The sequence below is a fragment of the Protomyctophum parallelum genome, assembly GCF_964188405.1.
Source record: "Protomyctophum parallelum genome assembly, chromosome: 3".
Taxonomy (NCBI): Eukaryota; Metazoa; Chordata; class Actinopteri; order Myctophiformes; family Myctophidae; genus Protomyctophum; species Protomyctophum parallelum.
The window spans coordinates 23,291,236-23,317,058 of record NC_139698.1 but is presented as its reverse complement, the minus strand read 5'-3'; the positions used below and the strand labels follow the sequence as shown (position 1 = coordinate 23,317,058).

The 25,823-nt window shown below is 42.8% G+C and overlaps 1 protein-coding gene across 1 annotated transcript; it reads right to left on the bottom strand.

Annotated features, from left to right (window-relative positions):
* Nucleotides 1–519: 519 nt before the first annotated feature.
* plekha8 (pleckstrin homology domain containing, family A (phosphoinositide binding specific) member 8) lies at nt 520–20,905 on the bottom strand. Its single transcript, XM_083761824.1, has 13 exons — nt 20,745–20,905; nt 19,874–19,990; nt 18,417–18,572; nt 18,014–18,135; nt 16,102–16,260; nt 14,108–14,148; nt 13,081–13,244; nt 10,317–10,713; nt 7,418–7,503; nt 4,036–4,094; nt 2,381–2,582; nt 1,601–1,662; nt 520–1,029 (listed from the first exon to the last, which is right to left on the bottom strand). The coding sequence occupies exons 1-13, from the start codon at nt 20,782–20,784 to the stop codon at nt 832–834; spliced, it is 1,803 nt and encodes a 600-aa protein (XP_083617950.1). The 5' UTR covers nt 20,785–20,905; the 3' UTR covers nt 520–831.
* Between the last annotated feature and the right edge of the window lie 4,918 nt (nt 20,906–25,823).

Below are 25,823 nucleotides of genomic sequence, written 5' to 3'. Positions count from 1 at the left end.
CCATTTGCCAATTATTTTTACTGAGGTTTTTGAGGTTCTTTTGCACATTAATGCTATCGATGTTTTGTGTAAAGCACTTTCAATTGCCTCGCTTAAAAGTACTATACAAAAACATCTGCCTTGTACAAAACACTCAATCTGTGGAGAATATAATCAAGGATCCCTACTCACAGTACATAAAGGCCAGATAAATAAGACAAATGGAACAACAACCCATAGTGGTTGGAGTCTGCGTTAAGCCTAAACCACACCAGTTGCAACTCCTTGCAACAAAACAGTTTTAAGGTCAAGCCCACCAATGCAACTCCTTGCAACTGCCATTGGGGATAATGGTTGCAAGTAGTTGCACGTTGCAACGAGTTGCATGGCGAATCATTGGTGGGATTTGGGCTTTAGAGTGCAGCATCCTTGATTACAAGCTCACCAACGAATTCCTTTAAGTTACATCCTCTGAAGCAGGTCTTAATCAAACCATAACCAGGCTCTGCCTATTATCGTTAATGCTCGTCTCATCCTCCCCCCCCCCCCCCCCCAGAGGGCTACTGAAAACACGTCGTTCATTAACTACAGCCCTTTCTACCGCCAGCGCAGTTGGTGAAGCACTAGAAAACATCTCACATTGAACGTCGCTTAAGACTACTCGGTAACCCAGGGTGCTTTTTTTTGCAGCGAGCGCTCACACCCAGCTCTACTACTGTCCCTGTCCCTCAGTGACGTCGAGTCACCGCTACGCCTCGCCTTGTCAAGGGTTCAGGGTCCTGCACCTGGAAGTGGGGCTCCGCTCCACTCTCCTCCAGAGTTTTGCTGTTGCGTGCGGCAGCGGGGGGTTCCTCACACCACCTCGTCGTTCTCCAGGTTGTACTCCTCGTACAGGGCGTCCAGGATGGCCAGCTGGTGGTTCATGGCGGGCAGGTACAGCCCCAGGTCTCGGTGCATGCCGCTGACGAAGCCCTCCTTCAGCTGGTCGCCCGGCGTGGACACCAGGGCGGCGGCAAAGCCCTCGTAGGTCGGGGCGGCTCTCAGGGCCAGCTGTCAGAGAGAGAGAGGACACGATGGAGCCGTTAACCTCAGTCTACGACCACACTTTCATGCTCTTCATAAACATTTCACTTTCACTACACTCCCGTTTCAGGTTTACCGTTTGAGGAGACGTAAAAACATACCATACTAAGCTATGGTGACTAAGACTATGACTAAATATACTGACGATTTTGTCAAAAAATAAAAACTAGACAAAAATGTTAGGAAGGGACTAGTGGACAAGAGATCCAGTATAAGTCATTTTACACTAGGTTGCATGCAGAAAATAGCCGATCTACAAGCTCACAACAGATCAGCCATTACGACGGCATCAAGGCCTGCCAAAATACATTTTAGTCGACTAAATAACCTGTAGATTTAGTCGACAGAAATCCTATGATATTTAGTCGACTAAAACTAGACTCAACTCTAAAACATTCCAGGTGACTAAAATGTGACTAAAACTAAATGAAAACATTTCAAGAGACTAAAACTAAAAAACAACACTGGGCCTTTGAGCACACTGTAACAAACATGGAGCGCGTTATAAAAGAAGTGGAGCAGGTTGAAGAATACTTACGGCAAACACGCCTCGCACCACCCATCCATGGTACTGTCGAAGGGTCTTTCCATAAGCGTTATCTGGGCAGAAAGAACAAGGTGTTAGGAAATGTGATTAAAAGAGAATAAAATCCACACTCTCAGTCCTAGTAAGAGTCTTGTTCGGAAAGGAAATGTGTGATGAAACATTTTTGGTTTGTAGGAGTGCAGGTTTGACACTTAAACCACTTGGCCTGGGCGGGAGTCCCCGTTTTCGGGACACGTAATTATAGGCGAAAAGTTTCAACATTATTCTTAATTTCTCAAATTAGACACAATAAGCGGGAGATTATACAATCTCACAAAATATTGTGAGCTTGTAGAATCGGGACGCATTCATTTATGACGTGATGAAAAACGAAGGAGTTTCTGCCCGACAATGACGACAATGTAGAGAATATGCTTGCATGCGAGTGTGGATGAATGCGTCCATGACTCTAGACACATCGTTTATACTCGCTCCCCAAAAGAATGTATTCCTTCCTTGTATTCACACCTCAAAACAACCTGTTCATGCTACCAACACTGCCTGTACTACTGTTTATTTCTGACCTTTATTCAAGTCTGTACTCACAATTTCTTTGTCTAAAAAGAGTTGGGGGGGGGGGGGGATGTGTGGGAGAGGATGAGCAAGCTAACTGTATCTGTACATGTTTGTATTATATATTGTGTAACTGCACTGTATTTGTAAAATGAGATGCTGCATTGTGATCCTCTATCTATCATCCTCTCAATAACATTCTGAACCAAATGTACTCACTGAGAGCACCCTGGATGTCTCTCTGTCCCATGTGCACCTCCGACAGGAACTCCTTGAGGAACTTGAGGCCTCGCCGGAGCCACAGCAGGGCCTCGGTGGCAGAGTTCCGCACCCGGGCCACGTTGGTCCGCACCTCGTGCAGCACCATGGACTGAAGCGTGGGGAAGTTCTCAGAGGAAGACACCAGCTTCTGGTGGATTTTCTACAGCCGCGCGAGCGTGACACAGTCGTCATGTAGGGGCACGGGCGGGAGCACACACACACACACACACACACACACACACAAACACACACACACACTTAATTTACAACATGAAGACCTGAGGTTGATTCGACAAATGTCTTCTAAATCAAATCATTATCATCAGTGGTGCTCAAACATGCTCATGTCAACAAACCCCCCCAAATTATGTAATAATGTATTTGGTCACGGACCCCCATATAAAAATATTTTGTTCCAGGGACCCCCAGAAGCAAATTAATTGTAAATGGCAAAAGAAATTGCGATAATTGAATAACCAAATAATGCTTTTTAGCTCAAATCTAAAATGATTGAGCTTTCCCGGTTTTAAATGCGTACAAGGTTAATTGTTTAAATAAGTGTTAAATAGCTCTACAGCAATCATCTCTACAGGAGTGTTTGTTCAGCAAAAAGGGGGTCTTTAGTAAACATCACATTTTCAGGTTGGGATACCAATCTTTTCATCCAGTCAGGAGAGAGAACGCATTCAGGATATTAAAACAAGTGAAATTGGAAGTGACGAAACAGACAAAATGTTAAATTAACCTGAAAATACATTCTTCTCTGCTCACTATGCACTGAAAAGACAAAATCCTGTTTCTGAACAAACACTATAGCAATGATTACTATCCGAATATACGTAGCTCTTTTCTTTAACTCAAAATCTCCTTACACGCCTTTTAATTGGGCATTACTACATTATTACAATTGTAGACATGCTGCTACATTAGCCAACATTAATTTGTCAAGCTTGGGAGAGAAGACAGAGTACTCTGTGTGGATAGCTCTGGGCTGTAATGCAATGTTTTGTGAATATAATGTAAACGTGCCGTAAACGCAAATGTAAAAATCGTGTCTTATAAAACCCACGAGGGTTTTGAGCACTTTGTGTGCAGGAATTAATCAATCAATCATTAGCCAACACTTGGGTAAACAACGGAAATAAATAAATGAATCAATCGATCATCAGCCAACACTTGGTAAACAACGGAAATAAATAAATGAATCAATCAATCAGTAGCCAACACTTGGTAAACATTCATATCAGTTTAAAATGAGGGCCTTTGTAGAAGACAAAACCATCGCCCCCCAGTGGAGATGTAAAGAACTGCTAAAAATGCTTCCTGGTGAGGATGGTTTCACAGCACAGAACCCATTAAAACTGGGAAAGCATCCCGTGTCATTTTAGATTTTTTTTTTGCGTTGGCTGTTCAAAAAATAGCAGATATGAAAAGCTCGCTCGAGCTTATGTGTACATTTGCTATTCTTGAAAATCTTTGGAAAATCTACAAAAAAAGAAAATCTAAAACTGATGATTTAGAAGGCATTTTGTAGAATCTGACTCCTAATGGTTTAACAGTGATTTATTTTTTTATTTTTTTTAAGAAATGCAACTTATTTCAGACACACTTACCTTGATGTTTCCAACAAAATCCATTTTAACTGGCGCAAACACAGTGGAGCCCAGCTTGTCTGAAGAGAGAGAATCCTTGGTCATTGGTCTGTGGTTTATGAATGCTCATATCCATTTGTCCTATTTTCAACTACCCTTGTAGTTTCCCCCACAAGGAAACTTAAAGCTGCTATAAGCAATAATAATATAATAATTTTAATTACCTTTTTTGTTTTGTTTTCTGGTATTCAGACAGCCAGCAATGGGAAGAACACTCCCAAAAGAAAGTAGTCTCTGTGACACATCTAGGGGCCACAATTTGCATTCAAAGATGTTCCTAGAAGCTTTGTCATTGGTCGAAAGAAATGACTAACCAATCAAGAAGCAGACAGGCAAATCGATCAATGACAAAGCTTCTAGGAAAATCTTTGAATTGCAGATTGTGGCTCCTAGATGTGTCAGAGAAAAGAAAATTGGGAGAGTTCTACACATTGCTGGCTGTCTGAAAAAAAGAAAAAAAGTGTCATTAAAATGTTGACATATTATTCCTTATAGCATCTTTACGGCATCAATCTATCCATTAAGTATGTGGCTGTTAGTACTATTATTAGTAGTAGGCCTAGTAGTTGGAACACATAACACAGAACAAACAATTTTGAACCGTTTAGCTCAGGTGATTAGCATCAGGTGATTTGTAGCCTGCTTAGGTGATTTGAGGAAAATGCCTGAAATGTCTAAAATAAATCTGTAATGAGAGCGTATTGATTAATGTACTGGTTTAGGTGTAGATTTAAAAATGGGAATGTGGTAGGGGAAAAACAGTGGAAAGAAATGCAGCAAAGACACTGATATTTCCGATAAACGAGTCAAGACGTGAATAATGCAGCTCGACTTGTAGGGTTAAAACGCCACAACACTTTGGAAGCTTCCACGGCATATATTTCTTCCTTATATTCTTCCCTTCACGCAAAATAATTATCAATTCAGTAATAATAAATATAATAATATATATACAAATCTTTAGCGAGTTTTGATCAATTTACAGTTATGTTGTGTGTAGCCTCAATACTGTCCATGTGTACATTCCCAGGGGGAAATCACAGGGCCCAAGGCAATGAAGCCTAATTACATGACGCATATCACAAGGTCAACAAGTGATCGACGACCCCCCCCCCCCCCCCCCCCCCCACACACACACACACACACACACACAGACGGATGAACACGGTGAGGGAAAAGGGCATCATTTCGATGCAGAGGGGAGTCAGTACAGTGGACACATGCAGAGGTGAGCGAAAAGGGCATCATTTCGATGCAGATGGGAGTCAGTACAGTGGACACATGCAGATGTGAGAGAAAAGGGCGTCATTTCGATGCAGAGGGGATCAGTACAGTGGACACATGCAGATGTGAGAGAAAAGGGCATCATTTCGATGCAGAGGGGATCAGTACAGTGCACACATGCAGATGTGAGAGAAAAGGGCGTCATTTCGATGCAGAGGGGATCAGTACAGTGGACACATGCAGATGTGAGAGAAAAGGGCGTCATTTCAATGCAGAGGGGATCAGTACAGTGGACACATGCAGATGTGAGAGAAAAGGGCATAATTTCGATGCAGAGGGGAGTCAGTAGGACACATGCAGATGGATGGCCGTGCAAGAATGGAAGACGTTAAATAAGGACGAGACAGACTGTGGCCACGGCATGAAGCATAGAACTAGGCCCGTCACAACCATTACATAAATCGCCTAATTGCAATTATTTGACTTAATTCACAATTACTGTTGCGTAATCGTCAATCGTGTCCACATTTTTCAAAAACAGAAATAGTTGATCGTGTTGTAAGCTTGTAGATCAATTATTTCCGCTATTTTGTACATTTTTTGGGAATGAAAAAATATATAAAAAATGATTGTGTCACTGATTTCTTTGTAAATTTTAAGTTATCTGCCCTGTGCAATTTGTGATTATGAAGCCTAAAAGGCAAACAGAAATACAATTAACGTTCCAATGTTCAATGCAAAAAGAAACCCCACAATTAAATCGTTAAATCACAACGATTTGTGTGACAATTAATCGTCAACTTAATAATTGTAATGGCGACGGCCCTACATTGAACATGCCAGCATGCTAGTAGCAGCCATACACGGTTGCAGGACGACGGCTCCGTCGTTAGCGTAGCTTTCATTAGCCTCGTTAGTTACAGCTTAGAAAGCTGTGGTTCTCGTCTGCAGTCCTCTGGGGTCAGACCTCTGTGGGTCAGCCACTGTGCAGACCTACAGTATAGTCCTCCGTTCCACCAAAGTGTTCACTGCATTATAGCCGGGGAGCCAGTCACCTAAATGCCGTACTTTTTATTTGTGTTTTTTTCTATTCATTTGGTCATTAAGGTCCACAGACTGAGACACCCGCTCTGCAGGAAATATTGCGAAAAAAAGTTATGGCCATTTTTGTATACCACACCATAGACAACCTATATGAAACATTTTCCAAATGTCATGATGCTTTAAGTAGCATGTGACAATTGTGACATGTCAAACTAGGGGACTTTCATTCTTCTGAATCCATTCCAAGCATTAGTTTTGCACGGAAAACACTCCTTGGCCAAAAACGGCCATAGCCGTCATCACAAATGTGATGAGGTCAGCACATTTGGGCAAGTGGCTATGGCTGAAACAAATGTTGCCTAATATTGGTTGTCTATGGTGTGGTATACAAAAATGGCCATAACTTTTTTTTGCAATGTCTCCGGCAGAGCAGGCCTCTCATTCTGTGGACCATAATGACCAAAATTTATAGTAAAAACACAAATAAAAAAGTACGCCATTACATCACAGGTTAAACCCTATTCCTTGAGCTTTTGGGCCCCGCCCCCCAGCTATGTACACCGTGAGATGCAGATGAGAACCACGAGCATTAGTGGATGGAAAATGACCGGATGCACAGATCATAATAAATCGTTGCTGTTAGCTGGAAACCTTGCACTGTATGTCCACAAGCCTTAACGCCTCAGGAAACGGAAAAAGAAAGAAGCCATGTTTGTTTCAGTAGTTGTTTTAGTCGCAAGCTCTCGCTAATAATAATAATAAAACCTCATTGGTTAAGAAGTAGTTAACCACAGACACACTTTCAACCTGGCGTGGGTTAGGGTACATCAGAAACAAAATTCAACGATTTTCTCAAATGGAAATAAATATACTCTACAAGGCGGTGTTGAGTTTGTACATTGGGTATTTTTGACGGTGCGACGTAGCATAAATTTGGGAATTCATGAAAAAGAAAGATGAAAAATGGAGATACAAGGTTTCTGACTGACAGCGACTGTATGCAGAATGAGAGAGAGAGAGAGAGGGCGGGCGGGCGGACAAAGACAAGATAGACTGAAAGTGACTTGTAGCCTACCTAATACTGGTACTATTGCATAGCATGAGTCCAAAAACTCTTGTGTTGGGATACCATTGTCCTCGATGAGTCTTATATCACTAAATCTATGAAGAAAATAACAAAAGAATAAAGAAATGTAACAGATCGCAACAATGTCATGGATTAGAGAATGGTCCAACCAGTTCAACTTTTCTTTTATTTGATCAAACCAAATTAATTAAAATAACAGGTTACACATACAAAACCAAGCCATACAGACGATTCACACACAAAGTGATGCAGTCGACTTGCCCGTCAGTACCTGAGATTATTAGGCTACTATACTGGTGGCGACATTCTAAATCCCACACGGCTTGTGCTTATAACCACGCCACCGCTTCTGTGGCCAACGCAATGCAACAACAGTGTTTTGGGGGCAGATAAAAGTATAGTTTTTGACAGCGATGGAGGTGGGTAATTTCAAGCGAACTTGAGCCACGTGAGTCCCCACCGTCCGAGCGAGCAAGTTGCGTGCCGAACGTTGCGAAGTTCGATTTAACGAGTTGCGACCCGATAGGCAGAGAATGGTTCATCGTGTTCTGGGGCTGAGCGAGAGTGCTTGCCCCGACTGCCACTCAAAAGCGGCTACTGGCCAATCACAGAGCGTCCTTGCACAAGCCTTGTAGGGTTTGGAATGACACGGTCTTAGAGCTGGACAGCGGGGATACACAGACCAGGACACACAATCCTGTCCCACTGACTCACAAATATGATCTTATTTCATAGCTGCGCTTGTTATGAGTTATAATAACACTGGACAGGAGAGTAGGATATAAGTTCACTAAAACGTAATAAAAGTTTTTCTTTACCTTGCACTTTTAATACTGGTTTATAAAAACTACTAAAGCCTAATTAGTACTACTAATTAGTCAATTAGCTTTTTCTTGTCCATAACAGAACATTTAAGATAAATGAATAAATAGTTCAAAGAAAGAGCAAAAAAGGGTATAACAAAGAAACTTTACAAACCCAAAATGTCAGAAGAGGGCATCTCTATAACGTGTCATGTGATCAAGAGAAAACAAACTAATATAAAAAACACTCATGGTAACATCTTCAAATCCTCAGATTGTTATTATATAAATAATAATTTATAGTTGTTCATTATAATATAGTCATTCAGCCTTGTGCAAAGTGGCTACTTTTTGACAAACACGTAATGGTGACGACTGACCTCTTCATTCGCACTGCACCTTTAGGCCATTTTGGGCGAGTTGGTGTTTTAAAACATTATGTTATAATTTAGCTATTGAAAAATAGCAGATCTACAAGCTCGTCGGTGGCGCGCTACGAGCTTGTAGGTCTGCTATTTTTGACTATCACTGACATAGAAACATGATAGAAAACTGTCAGGATTTAGAAGACTTTTTTTTAATTTCGACGTCAGGCCTAAATGGGTTAAGCCAGACTACAGCAGGGGTTCCCAAACTCTTTCATGTCAAGGACCCCCAAATTGACACCAATTAGCCCGCGGACCCCCATTTGAAAACATAATGCCAGGGACCGCCCCATAAGAGAAGATTTTTACGGCTATGGCAGTGATTTACAACCATTTTCATTTCGAGGACCCCCCCCCAGGTTTGACCTGAATTAGGGCTAACGTCCCCTATTTAATGGCATTTCTATCTCTGGGAATCAAAGTTAATTTAACTCTGAGAGTGAACAATTGTACACTCTCTGAGTTACAGACCCATAAGGGTCCATAACTATCATTTAGCTGGGGACCCCCTGGAACTCCCTCAAGGACCCCTGGGGGTCACCGGACTCCACTTTGGGTTTAGTAAGAATTGTGCACCGCAGCAAATATTTGCCGGTGTCGCCCTGTGCCGGTACCCGGATGACTGAGACCTCATCCCGGGGAGATGGAGAGGTTCCCTATGGAGCTAAATTCACATGAGATCTGTTCAAACCAGGGGTGGACACCGCATTGATATTCATCCTGTTCCATATTATATATAATGGCAAAACACTGGCCTATAAAAGCTGTAATTTTTTCCCTTTTTATGAGATACATCGTGGATTTGTGGGTCTAGATTTGCGTGTCTAGTTTAGCGTCTACTCCATGTATTTTGTAATTCAATTCCATTTCATTCAAATGCTGCGTACAGTTTTATGTTTGAGAGAAGTTATACCACAACATAATTATGTTAATTTCAAATCCATATTGAAACATTTAACATCTACTGCAATTAAATAATTGGCGCAACAGATCGGCAATTGAAAGTTTGGTAGTGGCCCTGAAAAAATTAAAAATCAATCATAACTATTGGTCAACCCCTAGTATACGAACGCAATCGATTCTGAATCAGTATTAACCACTTAAACCCTAAATAGAGGGTATGCGAGTGACGTCATCATCATCATCATACCCGGACGTTATGCGGGAATGCCTACCGTGTGGCAAAAGACTACTTTCTGGGCTTTGACAGCCCATACATCCAAACAGAGTTCTATCTGATTGCATTAAACAACGTTAAACTCACGTTGCCACTCACTTTATGCATGCGCATAGCCTCTATACTCATAGAATACTAATACCTAGGTGACCGGGGTCCACTCTTTTTGTCCCCTCCACAAAAGGAAATCTCTTATAGTGATGCATTGTGAGCTTTTAGATCATTTTTTCCATCTCCCCTATAATAGGGGATGCTAGGGTTCAAGTGGTTAAAAAGGTTCCCTGTAAATTTTTCAGACTTCAGACGGGGTTTTTCTTCTTTTTTTTTTAGAAAAAAAAAACGTGTCCAAGTCTGCCAAGGGGCCTTATTATTATAACCGTCTACAGTTGAAATGTCCCAGCCGGCGCCATTTTGTTTCTAAAGCACCCCAGTTAAAAAACGTGTCCTAAAGGATGTGACTCTCCTGAGGCGTGCTGCCGTACCTGTGGCTCATCGTGCTGAAGAAGGTCTCCACATGCTCCTCCTCGTCCTCCTCCTGCTGCACTGCATCCTGGGAAGGAAGCTCTTCTCCTCCTCGCTGGACCTCCTCCTCCGCCTCCTCGTCTCTGGAATCACCGACAGGGACGCCGTCTTCCTGATAGGCGGGCGGCGGTGGGCTCCCTGGCTCTTTGTGGCGTTGTTCCTCCTCCTCCTCCTGGCTTTGGTCTGCCGTGTGCTTCTGATCTTCCTCCCATTTGTCATCGCCGGCGTCTTTCTCTTCTTCCTCGCCCGCTGCTTGGTCTGTGTGTTCGGTCCCAGGGCTGTTCTGGGCAACGCGAGGAGGAGCGGGTTCAGCCACCTCCTCTGGGATGGAGCTGGTGACACCGAGGGTACTGGGGTCTGGATGGTACATATACACGGACACGGACGGACACACACACACACACACACACACACAGACGGACGGACACACACACACACACAGAGGGAAATACTGAAATAGTGCTTACATTATTTCGTTTTCATGGCATGCCGTCCTACAGTAGGTTAGAACCAGCGTTATTGAGAGACAGTTAAAAACTCCCACTGTAAACAAAGACATTTCCATGGTAATAATAAGTCATTTATATCCAAAAACCAACTTACAGTTGATTTAGAATTTGCATCAGCGCTGGAAGGGGGGTGCGGAGGGTGCTCCAGCACCCCCTGCTGGTGGAGAGGAGAATTTTTTGACATGTCTATCAGAGCGTGCTGAATGCAGAATGCACCGCGAGTGAGTTGACAGATAGACACAACATGACGAGACAGCAAAAACCTATTGTAGTTTTACTTTCAGCTGCACCAGGTTTAAAGAAATCTAACCCAAACAACAACACAATAAGAGTCACATACTGTAATTATGATTAACTCTGTTAACTAGGTCCTAAATAAGTCATTATTAGGCCAATTATACCCGAATAAGACCCGAAATGTATCCCTCCCACCCTTCAGCTCCCCCTGGTATAAATACCTTCCAGCGCCCCTGAGAATTTGTCTAGGTGTGCTCAGACATCACAAAAATAAGAAGAATGTGTTTAACCCATTTCGGGGCAGGAACCCCTTTTGGTGTTAGCATTATGTCATGCTTTAGCTATTTTTGAAAAATCGAACGACTGACATAGAAACATAGCTTTTTCAGAAAACTGTCAGGATGTAGAAGACATTTATAGAATCTGATCTCAGGTCAAAATGGTGCACAGACGGTCTGCACTGTGCAAGTGAGAACCACGAGTATTAGTGGATGGAAAATGATTGAATGCACAGATAATATTGTCACCCCGCCATGGAGCGTTCCAAACAACACTACTGTACAATTCTGTTGTTTCTGGTTTGAACCAGAAACATATTAAAACACCATTAACTATCTGGCTATATCATTTTGGCTACATGTTTATCATCAGCCTCACACTGCGTAGATATTAGTCTGGAACTTTGCTGTGGAAGATTTATTTCCAAGGTTACAAACAGTAGTCCAAAATCACAGCAAAAAAAGGCTTTGAATAGTGGGCTCTGATTGGTCACCCACAAGTATGGGGTGAGCGAAATGTAATTCTAACTGAGGAGTGCCAGACCAATCAGATTCATCTGGTTTGTTCACTATGCAAAAAATGCCTGGCACGACATCTATGGCCATTTTATTCAAATGCAATTATAACGTTATCGCAAAACAAGACAGACAGGGTGTAATTATGGTCTAAATACTTCCCTGTGCGATCTGTACATGTTTAAGTACAGCGAGTTACTAGTGGGCTGTGAGCGTTTTAGAGCGATAAAATGCTAATGTGAGCTTAGCAGGGTGATACATACGTAGAAAGAACAGTCTGCTATTTCTAGGTGGCTATAGTCCCTTCGGTCCCACACAACAAGAACTACATCTGCAGACAGTTACGTCATTTTGTCTGACACACACACACACACACACACACACACACACACACACACACACACACACACACACACACACACACACACACACACACACACACACACACACACACACACACACACACACACACACACACACACACACACACACACACACACACACACACACACACACACCCGAGCTTCTATATCTAGAAGCTCTCCATTATGACATGGCCAGGGATTCAAATCTTCCTCAGGCCACAAAGCAGCATTGTGCTGGCTTCCTGTTTATGGCACAGTACTGTACATTACACAGCGACTCAGCACTTTTTGGAATCCCCCTAAAAAAAACACAGACATTGTTTTTCTACTGTGCTGTACTGTACAGATTTTGCAAATTGGATTGGATTATTATCGTGTCGACTACTTACTTAAGCCCTAATAATGTTTACGTTATTACGTTGCATTTGAGCGTAATTCTGGTGTTTTAAAAATGAGTCGAAACTCAACGGATTGGGCAGGGAAATGTGTGCATTTCTCCCCACGGCTGCCTATTTTGTTGCCCTGCATTCACGTTCGCTTGATTAAATGAATCCTGAGGGTAATGCAATAATGCAACTGGGCATCCATCATTGTCCACCCTCCAAAATACATTAATCTATCCACATCATTTCAAACGCTGTGTACACACACACACACACACACACACACACACAGTCGCACACGTGCGCGTCAGGTCTCATTTGTGTCCGGGTTGTTCCCTGAAGTAAAGTGTAATTTTCCCTTTGTGGAATGCAGTAATGGTCTCTCCAGTCCGGTTCAAACAGCCTCAAGCATCAGAAATGGAAGCTGAAGGCTGACCTGTCGTTGGAGACAGCTGGTTTTTCTGTGGGGGTGGTGCTGCTGCAGTGTTAGTTGGTCCGTCAGGTACGTCTGGAGCCTCCGCGCCAGAGGAGTCAAGGCTCTGGCTGTCGTGCGCTGTGGAGGACGAGGATCCCCCCGAGGTTTCGCCCGATTCTCTCCGTCTGAAAATAAAAGTTTAAGTTACATCTTTTACATATTTTTTAAAAGTCAAGGCCCATTATTTATTCGGCATTTGAGCCACAGCACGGACCACCATGTGATAGAGATTTATCATGTCAGAACCAACTTTGAATATTTTGTTGACGTTTAAAAAATAATTGAACTTGAGAGAGTAAAATGAAACCAAGCAATTCGCCAGCAATAGCCGATGCACAAGCTCAAAACATGTCTCGTTTTGAGCTTGTGGATGGGCTATTTGCGGGCGAAGAGACTTGGTATAGACTGAAGTCACGGCAAAAAAAAAGAAAACGATTTGAGTACAGCCGTATTTAAGTGGTTAACTCTAAATGGCTATGTATATACATTCACAGAACATGCATTAGCGTTATTTGTCATTATTCAGAATAGACCACGTTCCATTAAGCCCGTTACATGAGCTGGCACAGCTGCTTAAATATTTCTCTTAACGTGCACTGAAGCATTGTCTGGTGCATGAGCAAAGACAGTTCCACTTTAACCACTTACGCCGTATATACTTTTGTCTTGTGACAAATACCAAATAATATCCAATCATCTACAAGCTCACAAAGCGTCGCATTGTGATGGGTAGCTCGTATAGTCGTAGATGTGCCATTTTCAAATCACTTTTGGCAATTTTCGTTTATAATGACGAAATGGTTAATTCCTTAAATCATGAAACATTCGGGTAGATATCTGACTCCCTTTGTCAGTGTGTTGGGGGTGAGGCGAGGAACACTGGTCCATATTGTTGTTGCCATCAAAAATGAGCTAACTGTGTGAGCCTGCCTGAGGCTGCAAGGGTGCAACAACAGAGTAGCATTATATAGACCATGAAGCAACCTACTTTTCTCCAATGTTCTGCTTCAAATGATTGACAGGCTTGATCTGTGGAGGAGAACAAGCAAGACGTTTAACGATATTAGCGTAGGAACGACCAGATTGAGTGGTTACAGTTTAGTTCAGTAATGTATGCTGCAAAGCAGACAGCACAACAAGTTACCAACGCGTTTCGGTGTGGAGCCTTCATCAGCGTTGTAAAACTTACAACGCTTTATGAAGGCTACACGCCGAAACGTGTTGGGAGTCGTGCTTCCTTGATTTACAGTTTAGTTCGGTCAGGAGCAGGAACACGGTTCACCATGTACTGCAACAAATGGAAATACTAGCCGTAAACACCACCAGCGCAATAGAGTGTAAAAGAAGAGACCATTCTTGGTGCAAGACCTTTAAAGCAATAAAGAACTACAGAGTACTCATTAATCAAGCTAAGTAGCCCCTGAGCCCATGTGCCCCATAGTTGCAGCTGCAGTCCGTCTCCTGTTCCCGTAGCGTGAGGCAGCTTGATGTACAAGTACACCCCCTGGACATGATGATAGCTAAGCTTGTCACAGGGTCTTATCCCGGAGTCCCAAGCAGGGAGGCACTGACTGGTACCATTTTGTTTGTATTGGTTTGACTCCGCCTGGGATTGAACCGTGGCTTAAAATATGTCAACAAGACAGGTAAGTTGGTAACATTTAGTCGTTCGCACCAAAATATTAGTAAAGTTTCCATTTCTTTTTAAGATATAGTGATGTAACTGCATAGTGTATATACACACATCGGTGTGCTACTGTATACATAATACATGGTATTGCTATGAAGTTAAGGCGTTGCTGTGGAAGGAGAGTGCGCACCTGAATCAATCAACGGGCACACACACACCTTGCATAATCTAATAAGACTGTTTTCTTTAACATAAGCAATTACTTTTTTTTTTGTCAATGTATTCATTTACTTATTAAATAGTTGTGTAATGAGCGGTATAATTAACATTGAGAAATAAAGCCTTTCAGTGTGATAAAGAAAGACCCCTTGGCGTCACGTCTATCTGGGATTACTTCTCAACAATGACCTGCTCACCATTAATTATCCCTTCCATAGAGTTCAAACGGCCCACCAGAGGACTTCAGGGAACTGATTCATGTCTACGTGAGTGATGGGACTCTCTGATGTATTTTGGGCGTCCATTGTCGCCTCTCTTTCTCTTTACACCACTCCGGGTTGAGAGTCCACGCTGGGTTTGTGTCTAAACGGAAGTGCTGGAATTTGGCGGAAGCGGAAAGAATTCCAGGGGAAGTTCAAACGCTGGAAGCCCCGCTGTCCGGCTAGACACTCACTGCCTTTAGGTCGCGACCAGGCTTTTCTCTTCCGCAGATGAGACGAGTAAGGCTGGGAGTAGATCAGTATTTTATATTTTATTTTATATTATATTTAAATGGGATGCCTTGTTGTGAGAATGGGCTGCGATTGCTGCATGGCTGATTAGCAACGCGGATTCGATCCGCAGGCTGTCAACTGATCACAGCTGGGGCATATCATATGACTTCTGTGTCCTTCATTAACATGATCACATGAGCCAAAGATAACATCACAATAGCTATGGACCAAACAATTATATTCAAATGTTGGACTATCTTCTCTTATCTTGCTCTGTTCGCCTTTCACACTATAGTAGCACTTGTATAGGGAACATTATGCTTAGTAGGAAATAAATGGATAAGGCATTAAGGGCAAGGTCATCTTGGCCAGTTATTTCCCCTTTCACTGAAAAGAGGAATATCTGTAATATCTCAATACTGGATTTTTCCACACTGTTCAAGGACACTGTTAAGTGAGATTTTTAGACTTCAGAATCATCATACACCAGTGTCACGTAACAAAAATAGCCAAACTCACAACAACGCACAGGGATAATATACGATTAAAATATAAAAACCCCAGCAGAGCAGTGGATTTTTTTTGGTCAGCACTACTGCATCCACAGAGAGAGAGATGAGGTAAATAAAAGGAACATACTTTCTGTGGCTTGATTGCTGCCACGGGAGGCGAGCCGGGGGGGCTCTGCTTTATGGTTGAAGTGTTGAAAGTGCGGTTGGCGATCTGCATGCACTCCTCCAGGGTCCTCAGGAACGTGGTGCACGTGGATTTCACCATGTTTCCACTGTCCACATCCGCCTGAAAGAAAAATGCATGACCCATATGAATATTAAATACACACCCTCTCCACTCCAAATAATCTCGAATAATCGCCGATTGGGTCGAAAATGTGGAATCAATTGTAAAACAAATAACAAGTAGGTACCCTAAAAAAAAACAAAAAAAACATGCAGTAATCCTGGTCTCTAAACTGCCTCCCCCTGACCAGCCGGGGCACCTGATGGAGGGGAAAGGAAGTACTGGTTGGAATAACATGTTCCTTCCACGTGCTACGTCCAACCAGGGACACTCCCCCCTGTCAGGTGAAAAGAAGTGGCTTGGAGTGGACTCCTCATGCATCGAAGGAAGCATGAGGTCAGTAGTTGCTCTCCCCAGGTTGGCAGAGGGAGTGTAGAGCCCAGGGTAACATTAAATAATTTACAAAAATTTGTTTCCAAATCGTGGGATAAAAATTGGTGGGCATTGCTAATGTTTTATAATGTCAATTCGTAGCCTGGGTTCCAGCCTGATTTGCTGCGTTCTGCGGATCTGAAAATGTCACTTCGCAACTCAGTCTGGACAGTCTATTCTCCACAGGTAGGCGGGACATATGAAGGTTGACATGGAACCGTGGCTTCAGATTGGTCTGTGGTGCGGGTTGAGAAAAAAACACCAGTTTGACGTAACAATGCGCACTGCGCAGCCACTGCTGTTGTCCTGCAACGTCCCCTTATCATTCACTAAACTCACCCCACACAGCCACTGCTGTTGTCCTGCAACGTCCCCTTATCAATCACTAAACTCACCCCACACAGCTACTGCTGTTGTCCTGCAACGTCCCATTATCATTCACTAAACTCACCCCACACCACACAGCCGCCATTTTTTTGTACTACTGAATCTGACAGTGTACTACTGAATCGTTTACTTTTTACTGTAGGTTTTTACTCTCAAGTCTTGAACGGCGCTATTTTTGGCAACAGTGAGAAGCATGGATAGAGTGGCGCTGGCTGATGACGTATATCAGCAACAACGTGACTACGTAACAGTTGACGTTATGAAAATGCGAGTCAAGCAGCCTCTGTCCAGACTGAGCAGTGCAGTGACAATTCAGAATCACGGAACACAGCGATTCAGGGTGAAACCCAGGCTAGTCAATTCGACCAAAGCAGTGCGCACTGCTTTGGTTCGTGGTGCTGGAACACTGGCAGGATTCACTTATGCGGTATCATTATTTCATGTTTGACAACATTCAAGTAGAAGGCATGAGAAGGTCAAATAATGGGTTTCCTCTGCAATATTTCATGGGTGTCAACCTGTCCAAAGTCAGTTAAACATGACATCTTGACAATGACCGCATCGACCAGTTAAACACAAACAGCATATGATAATACACACAAATATAATAAGTCAGTTGACAGCCCTACTACTACTAACCAACACAAAACATTCATCCTAGATATCTCTGCCTTGTGTCGGGTATAAATAGACAGTAGACAGCTACAGGATGCCAGTCACTGCAGCGTGCAAGTAAACCTGCTGACGTCAAGCAGGTCTGACCTGAAAGTCAACTGGTTTTTAAAAATGCATCGACAACACTAAAACTATTTGCTGGTTGACTGACTGGAAGAATAAAAAGCCATCTTTCACACGACAGCACTTTAATGTCACGAGTCACTGTTTGCAGTTGATCCGGTGAACTCCCCCCCCCTGTACTGCGGCTGACCGCGTCAATGAAATGACTTGACGCTGATTTCAAAAGGTCAAACCCTGCGCGGCTGTGTGGCCTCACCTCTGCGGACTCCTCCAGCTCGTCGCTGTCCTTGATCCTGTTTACTTGTTGGAGGAGAAGGTCACAGTACAATCTCAGTTCAGACATCTTGGTTTTCAGTGCATCAGTGTTCTCCTGGATCTCTGGGGGGGGGGGGGGAGAACAGGAGGAATAAGTTACAAACATTAAGAAATAACTAAGCCTTTTTACATCAGGAAGTGATTCATAGTTATCAAAGAGATGAATAAAACCCCACACAATGCAACATGAGCTCAACAGTGTTACGACGTGAATTAAGACAAAGCCAGAGAAATTGTATTTAGTTTTTTACAATGAATAAGGGCTAAAATGTTGTGCAGGGCGCACATGTGTGAAAGCCGAAACCGTCGTTATGTGATCATGGTATCCAAAGCTATCGTGTTACCTTTCTCCCTCTTTGTGCGGTTGTCAGTGAGGCAGGCCTTGGCCGTTCCCAGAGCCACCAGCCATTTCTGCCTCTCTGCCGCATTGATGGCTCGCAGGTAGAAGTACTGCTCCCCTGGGATGGTCAAGTCCACTCGCGTGAAGTCTGATGAATTAACTATACAAAGGGACAGACAACAGGAGAGGTATAGACCAGAGGTTTTCAAAAGGTGGTCTGTGGTATTGTATGTGGTCCCTGACCATGCAAAGTTGCGAAACAGAGTGCACTAAATGACCTGGTGATGTATGATGACACTTCAATGTTACACGAAAAAAGTACAAAAACATGCACATGCAACCCAAGTGCCTTTATTTGCACAAATAGGTGACTGTAACTGACACGTCAGTGTTGTCATTTACTGGAAAGTTGGATGTCAAGAACTTCCCCAGGTGTACGGGAAAGTGTACGGTACGCCCCACACACTGTACGGGATTGACTGGTTGAGTCACCATTATTAGGAAATGTGCCCATATAACCAATATAATAATACATAATGGCTGTTAAGGGCAACACAATAGTGGTCCCCAGGTTGATGGTCCCTGATTCATAATCAGTTGAAAATCCCTGGTATAGACATAAGAAGAAGGAACCCCTAATTGTTATACACTGTAGCATTTGAAACATATTTTTGCTCAAACTGCTGTAAAGCAGCAGTATTGTATTGGCAACTGGCACGTAATGGTTACCATGCAGTATACTTGACTATTGAACATGCATGATGTTTTAGACTTATTTTTTACGATTCGAAGACTTAGTTTTAACCCAATTAAGACCAGGAAAGCAACTGTCATTTTGTGTTAGCTATTCAAAAACTGGCAGATATACAGTGCTGCTATTTTTGAAAATTGTTGAAAGAGTTAAATCGGCCTCAGGTCTTAATTGGGTAACATATTTTATTTAATCAGGGAAGACCATTGAAAGCATGCTCTCTTTTGCAAGGACGCCGAGTACAATATGATCACAACGTACAAAAACAACAAAACACAATTTTACATAAGGTGAATATAGTGAGAAATATTGAAAAAAAATCATAATGCTAATACACGGGGGCTACAAAACATAGGTACAGTTGCTATGTGTTGCATCCTCCAGTAGTGCCTTAAAAGAGACCAGTTTGTCCAGGTTCAGATTTTCTTCCATTTGTCTGGGGCGTAGAAGATGAAAGCAGTCTTTCCTTGTTCACTGTTCATTCGTGGAGTATTACGTGTAATGTATCATGTCTGACTGTGCGAGCACGTCCTGTGTTTTTTCGAATTAAAAAGCCAAGATAAATACAACAGAAGCTTGCCACACAAGGGCCTTATAAATAAATAAATGTTGTTCTCTACGAGTGGCGAGAGAAGGCCAGCCCAGTTTTTCATATAAAATACAGTGATGACAGAGTTATAAACAACCTAGTCAAGGGAACTCTGACCAACCTTGAATTTCACAGACTGAAATCTTAATGCTGCCCTTGCATCCTTTCCATGCGTCCTCCTGGGAGTCGTAGTAGGACAGGGTGCCTCCGTCCAGGACGAACCAGCGAGGCTGCCAACCTGAGAGACAGTCATGGATGGGGTTTATATACTGTATATATATATATATATATATATATATATATATATATATATATATATAGGTTTCTATAGCGTTGGTGTCACATTCCATACGCACACAAACTCCCACGTGCTTCACATTACATGACAACAAACAAACATCCATTAGAACGGCCCATTAAATTAAAATCTATTACCCCCCACCCACACACACAAAGTAGTATACTGCATTTATAAACTCCATTAATACACACATTCACATGACACAGTATTTGTGACAACCCCCTCCCCCCACACAGGCTACGACACAGTCCACACACACACACCAGAACACTTGGTTTGCTTCAGAGCACCAAACCAACATGTATTGATTGATATATATATATAATGTACAGTAAGCATTACTGCGTTAGGGTTAACAACAACCCAATTAAGTAACTTTGGATTATCTCCTTGGCTATGGCTGACAGGTGGTGGTACAAAACAGCTAATGCTATCTATATGAAGTATGATTCACAAAGGTTATAATAACGTTTGTCTGTGAACAACTAGCATTTAACAACTTTATACATGACAGCACGGAATGCGGAGACGGAGACTTTTAATCATTTATAAGCTCTTATATTTGAAGTAACGCTTATCTCACCAGCCACCGTTAGCTATAGATAGCCTAGCTTATATGCTGCTGTGATTACAAACTCAACACAATGATGATCTACACACACACACCATATAGAAACAAATAAAAACGTACCACTTATGTAATTAGTCCACTTATAGAGAATCCCCTCCATGGTGTATATGAGTTTATGCGCTGTCGTGGTTCATTACTTGTTGTGTGTGTTGTTTTCTCTCATAAAGCAGATCAGATGGACAGCTGATCGGAGGCGCACAGCGGCACACACACTCACTCCATCAGTCTGGTATATCCAAGTAAAAAGGTCTGTGTATTTACGGTGGAACGTTGCCGTCTTTACATCTCGCCCACGATTCTACGAAGGTAAAAGTGCGTAAAAGTCGTTGGTGAATCGACCTCCATCACGAGAGGATCACACGATCCTCCCACTTGTCATGTCATGGGCGGTGTTGCCAGATTTACGAAAACAAGCCCGAAAGAAGCGACTATAGGCTGATATTGATTTGATTGAATACTTTAAACAGTTTGCTTGTATTGAGACTACGATGTGCTGTGAGCTTGTAGATGTAAAAATATTTTTTTAAATAGAAATTAAGTAATTTTGAAATATTTTTTAATAACATTTTAACAACACAAATATTGTATTGATTGGGGATCACTCCCTGACATAAAGTATTTCGCAGTTCGGTAGTCGAGTGTATGGCGGCTGGGATGAGGATGACTCTGGATGAGGATCAGCATATCCAAATCTGAGGCCATAGTTCTCAGCAGGAATCCGATGGGTTGTGCAGTCCAATTAGGGAATGAGACATTACCCCAGGTGAAGGAGTTTAAGTGTACACGAGTGAGTGAGGGGACTCAGGGGAGGGACGGGGAAGGAGATCAGCCGGAGAATCGGAGCGGCAGGGGCAGTATTGCAGTCGCTGTACCGCACTGTGGTGATGAAAAGAGAGCCGAATCAGAAGGCAAAGCAATCTTCTTTCCTACTCTCACTCACCTATATGGTTATGAAGTGTGGGTCATGACCGAAAGAATAAGGTTGCGAATACTAGCGGCCGAATTGAGTTTTCTCCGACGGGTGGTTGGCATCTCCCTTTTAGATAGGGTGAGAACTGAAGTTCAGTCACGCGCGAGAGACTTGGAGTAGAGTCTTGAGTTGCTGCTTCTCTGCCTGGAAAGGAGCCAGCTTAAGCGGTTCGGGCATCTGGTTAGCATGCCTCTCGAGCGTCTCCCTATAGGGAGGTCCTTGATGCACGTCCCACTGGGAGGAGACCCCAGGGCAGACCAAGGATGAGATGGAGGGATTACATCGACTCACTGGCCTTGGAACGCCTCAGGATCCCCCAGGAGATAGTTACTCTTCCTCCTGCTAGTCTGGAGCTCTCTGGTGGAGCTGCTGCCCCCGCAACCCGACTACGGATAAGCGGTTGAAGATGGATGGATCATGTCCAAAAAGGAGCCCAATGAAGCCTAATAGTAATAGGCTTTCTTGATTTCATCCTTTTAACAGACCTTGTATTGTACCTCCCTGTGTAGTGCTAGGCTTGTCCATGCAAACTGTTAAAATATACAAATAAAGTCTTCAGTTCAGTAATCAGTTCAGTACACAGAGCTGTCGCAACTGAGGAATATCTAACTAGCCCACAGTTGCTTACAATAAGCGGACATGGCAACACCGGGCAAGGGATTTCTTGTTTTGTTTTTTGTATTAATTATTTTTCTGGGTTGTGTCTAGAATCTAGATATTAGAATATCCCATATCCCGGATAGACCTTCGCGATGCGATTGACTGATGGGTTTTTTGGTTTAGTCTTTTTAAAGGACTGCGGAGGCGTGCACTTTTTTACTGACCACCAATGATTAAAGCTATTTTAAGAAAGTGGGCGTGGCTCATGAGTAGCTCCGACCAACCAGGAAAGGGAGGAGGGTTTACACTGTCACACACACATCCGGGGCTCCGTCTCATGAGCTAATTTAGAACTTCCTGTCTCAGAGCTAGCTAATTTAAGACATCCGGTTGCCTTCAGAATAAAATAAGGTTATTTAATTCGTTAATTAAATAATTATTACATTACATTATTATTATTATTATTACATTACAGTTATTGTAAAGACACACATTATGTTTCTGTGTAAAAATAATTAAATAACATAAAAAAGTTATCTAAATGGATAAATGCTATTCGCTGGAGTGCATGGACTTTATAAAGTGGACACTGGACAAAAGACGGCTCCGCGAGGCAACTATCTGGACATACCCACGTGTTCAGGGAGATGTCCTCTACCACACCCCACTCTCCGCTAAGCGGGAGAGGTGTAAAATTCACAGCAGCAGACCTTCTACTGGGGTCAATGCTCAAAAAAGTACCGTTTCTGGACCCAGAATGGACACTGGACAAAAGACGGCTCCGCGAGGCAACTATCTGGACATACCCACGCGTTCGGGGAGATGTCCTGTACCACACCCCACTCTCCGCTAAGCGGGAGAGGTGTAAAATTCACAGCAGCAGACCTTCTACTGGGGTCAATGCTCAAAAAAGTACCGTTTCCGGAGCCAGAATGGACACTGGACAAAAGACGGCTCCGCGAGGCAACTATCTGGACATAGCCACGCGTTCAGGGAGATGTCCTGTACCACACCCCACTCTCCGCTAAGCAGGAGAGGTGTAATATTCACAGCAGCAGACCTTCTACTGAGGTCAACGCTCACAAAAGTACCGTTTCCAGACCCAGAATGGACACTGGACAAAAGACGGCTCCGCGAGGCAACTATCTGGACATACCCACGCGTTCGGGGAGATGTCCTGTACCACACCCCACTCTCCGCTAAGCGGGAGAGGTGTAAAATTCACAGCAGCAGACCTTCTACTGAGGTCAACGCTCACAAAAGTACCGTTTCCAGACCCAGAATGGACACTGGACAAAGAGGCCTCGCGAGGCAACTATCTGGACATACCCACGTGTTCGGGGAGATGTTCTCTACCACACCCCACTCTCCGCTAAGCGGGAGAGGTGTAAAATTCACAGCAGCAGACCTTCTACTGGGGTCAACGCTCAAAAAAGTGCTGTGCCTTGGGGCATTGACATGAAATCACTGGCCTATAACAGACATTGTATGTTTAAAGTGGGTAAAGTAATACTATTACAGTGCTAATTACTGGTGTTGGAACACTAATGGCTCTGCATGCAATTTGCAAAGTAATACTAATTATGTTGGTAATTACTGGTGTTTGAACACTAATGTCTGCATGAATGACAATGGTAATGTCATTCACTATGTAGATGGGCCATTAACAGTAATAGTTTATTTTTACAGTGCTGTGTTTATACATTCCTGTTATCCTGTCCTGTACTCCTCCAACCCATCTTTCTGGCTGGGCGGTGCCTCATCGGTATAGAACGATCGATCGTTATATATATATAGTGGCCCTCTCCATAGCATTACATTTATAAAAGAATAAAAGAATACAGACAAGGCTTTGAAAGTTAGAAATAAATACCTTTTAATGAATCATTCAATCAATCAATTCAATGGAAAGAAAAAGGCATACAGTTTGCTTACGGTGTTTCTCATTCACTGTTACACAGAAAAAATCACTCTGCAAAATAATGATCATCACAATCAGAAATAAAACGCTCATTTAAAAGTTTCCAAATCCCTACAATATTTGTTTTTAAACATCACAATTTGTCTTAATGTGGACTGAGAAGCTACTTTAATAGTTTAGTAGTCACAGATTTGATCAATTTACTGCATGTGTGCGCATCTGTGTTAATACAGCAAACATTGTTCAAACACATGCAAAACATGCAAAAACTACAAAGTCAATCAGTGCAAACATCACTCAAAAGTACAAAAATTGTACTATAAGTGCAACGTACCTATAAGTGCATACACTACTCAAAAAGGTAAGACGTGCAATGTACCAAGTGCAAACGTTACTCAAATGTATAATATGGTACAACATGCAATGTACCTAAGTGCACACATCACTCAAATGTATAAAAAGGTATAGTGCAAAGCATCACTGCAAACATTGTACACACACACACACACACACACACACACACACACACACACACACACACACACACACACACACGCACACACACACACACACACGCACACGCACACACACACGTAAATTGATCAAAAGTTAGATGTACTTTTAAAGCAAAACCAGCTCAGTCCAAACATTTCAAACGTTTGTTTTTAGATGATCACAGCACTATTGGTTTAAATCACGTGGGGACGTGTCATTTGGCGTCCCTCGCATCCTCCATTGGCGGCGAAGTTCTCCTACAACATAGATAAAACAGAGCCTTTTAGTGCAGTGCAGTACTTAAACTATGTACTCAGAGCAATACATTTTTTCCTGTCAGCTCATACAATACACAATCTCGCTTTTCAGTCTTTGTTTGGAAAGTGTTGAGACTCACATCAAACAGAAGTGTAGAGACTACAGAGTAGGGTGTGGTAGAGGACATCTCCCTGAACGCGTGGGTATGTCCAGATAGTTGCCTCGCGGAGGCCTCTTTTGTCCAGTGTCCATTCTGGGTGTGGAAACGGTACTTTTTTGAGCGTTGACTCCAGTAAAAGGTCTGCTGCTGTGAATTTTACACCTCTCCCGCTTAGCGGAGAGTGGGGTGTGGTACAGGACATCTCCCCGAACGCGTGGGTATGTCCAGATAGTTGCCTCGCGGAGCCGTCTTTTGTCCAGTGTCCATTCTGGGTCCGGAAACGGTACGTTTTTGAGCATTGACCCCAGTAGAAGGTCTGCTGCTGTGAATTTTACACCTCTCCCGCTTAGCGGAGAGTGGGGTGTGGTAGAGGACATCTCCCTGAACACGTGGGTATGTCCAGATAGTTGCCTCGCGGAGCCGTCTTTTGTCCAGTGTCCACTTTATAAAGTCCATGCACTCCAGTGAATAGCATTTATCCATTTAGATAACTTTATTATTATTATTATTATTATTGAATTACTTATTTTTACACAGAAACATAATGTGTGTCTTATAGCATCATTTAAATGCTTAATTTGTAGTTTTAATGTGCAAATTAAACTTTTTTTCAATACTCTAGAGGGTACTCTTATTTTGAAGAGATCGTCCACCGGAAGTCTTAAATTAGCTCACTAGATTAGCTCACTAGACAGTGCCCACATCCGGACAGTGGATAGTGGATACTTTGTTGCC

Bases quoted from the DNA above. Each gene is read 5' to 3' on its own strand.
- plekha8 (XM_083761824.1), bottom strand. From the start codon at position 20,784: ATGGAGGGGATTCTCTATAAGTGGACTAATTACATAAGTG. The intron at 14,149-16,101 runs GTATGTTCCTTT...TCTCCTCCACAG, and splicing joins CAGCAATCAAGCCACAGAAA to ATCAAGCCTGTCAATCATTT. The intron at 2,583-4,035 runs GTAAGTGTGTCT...GCGCGGCTGTAG, and splicing joins ATTTTGTTGGAAACATCAAG to AAAATCCACCAGAAGCTGGT.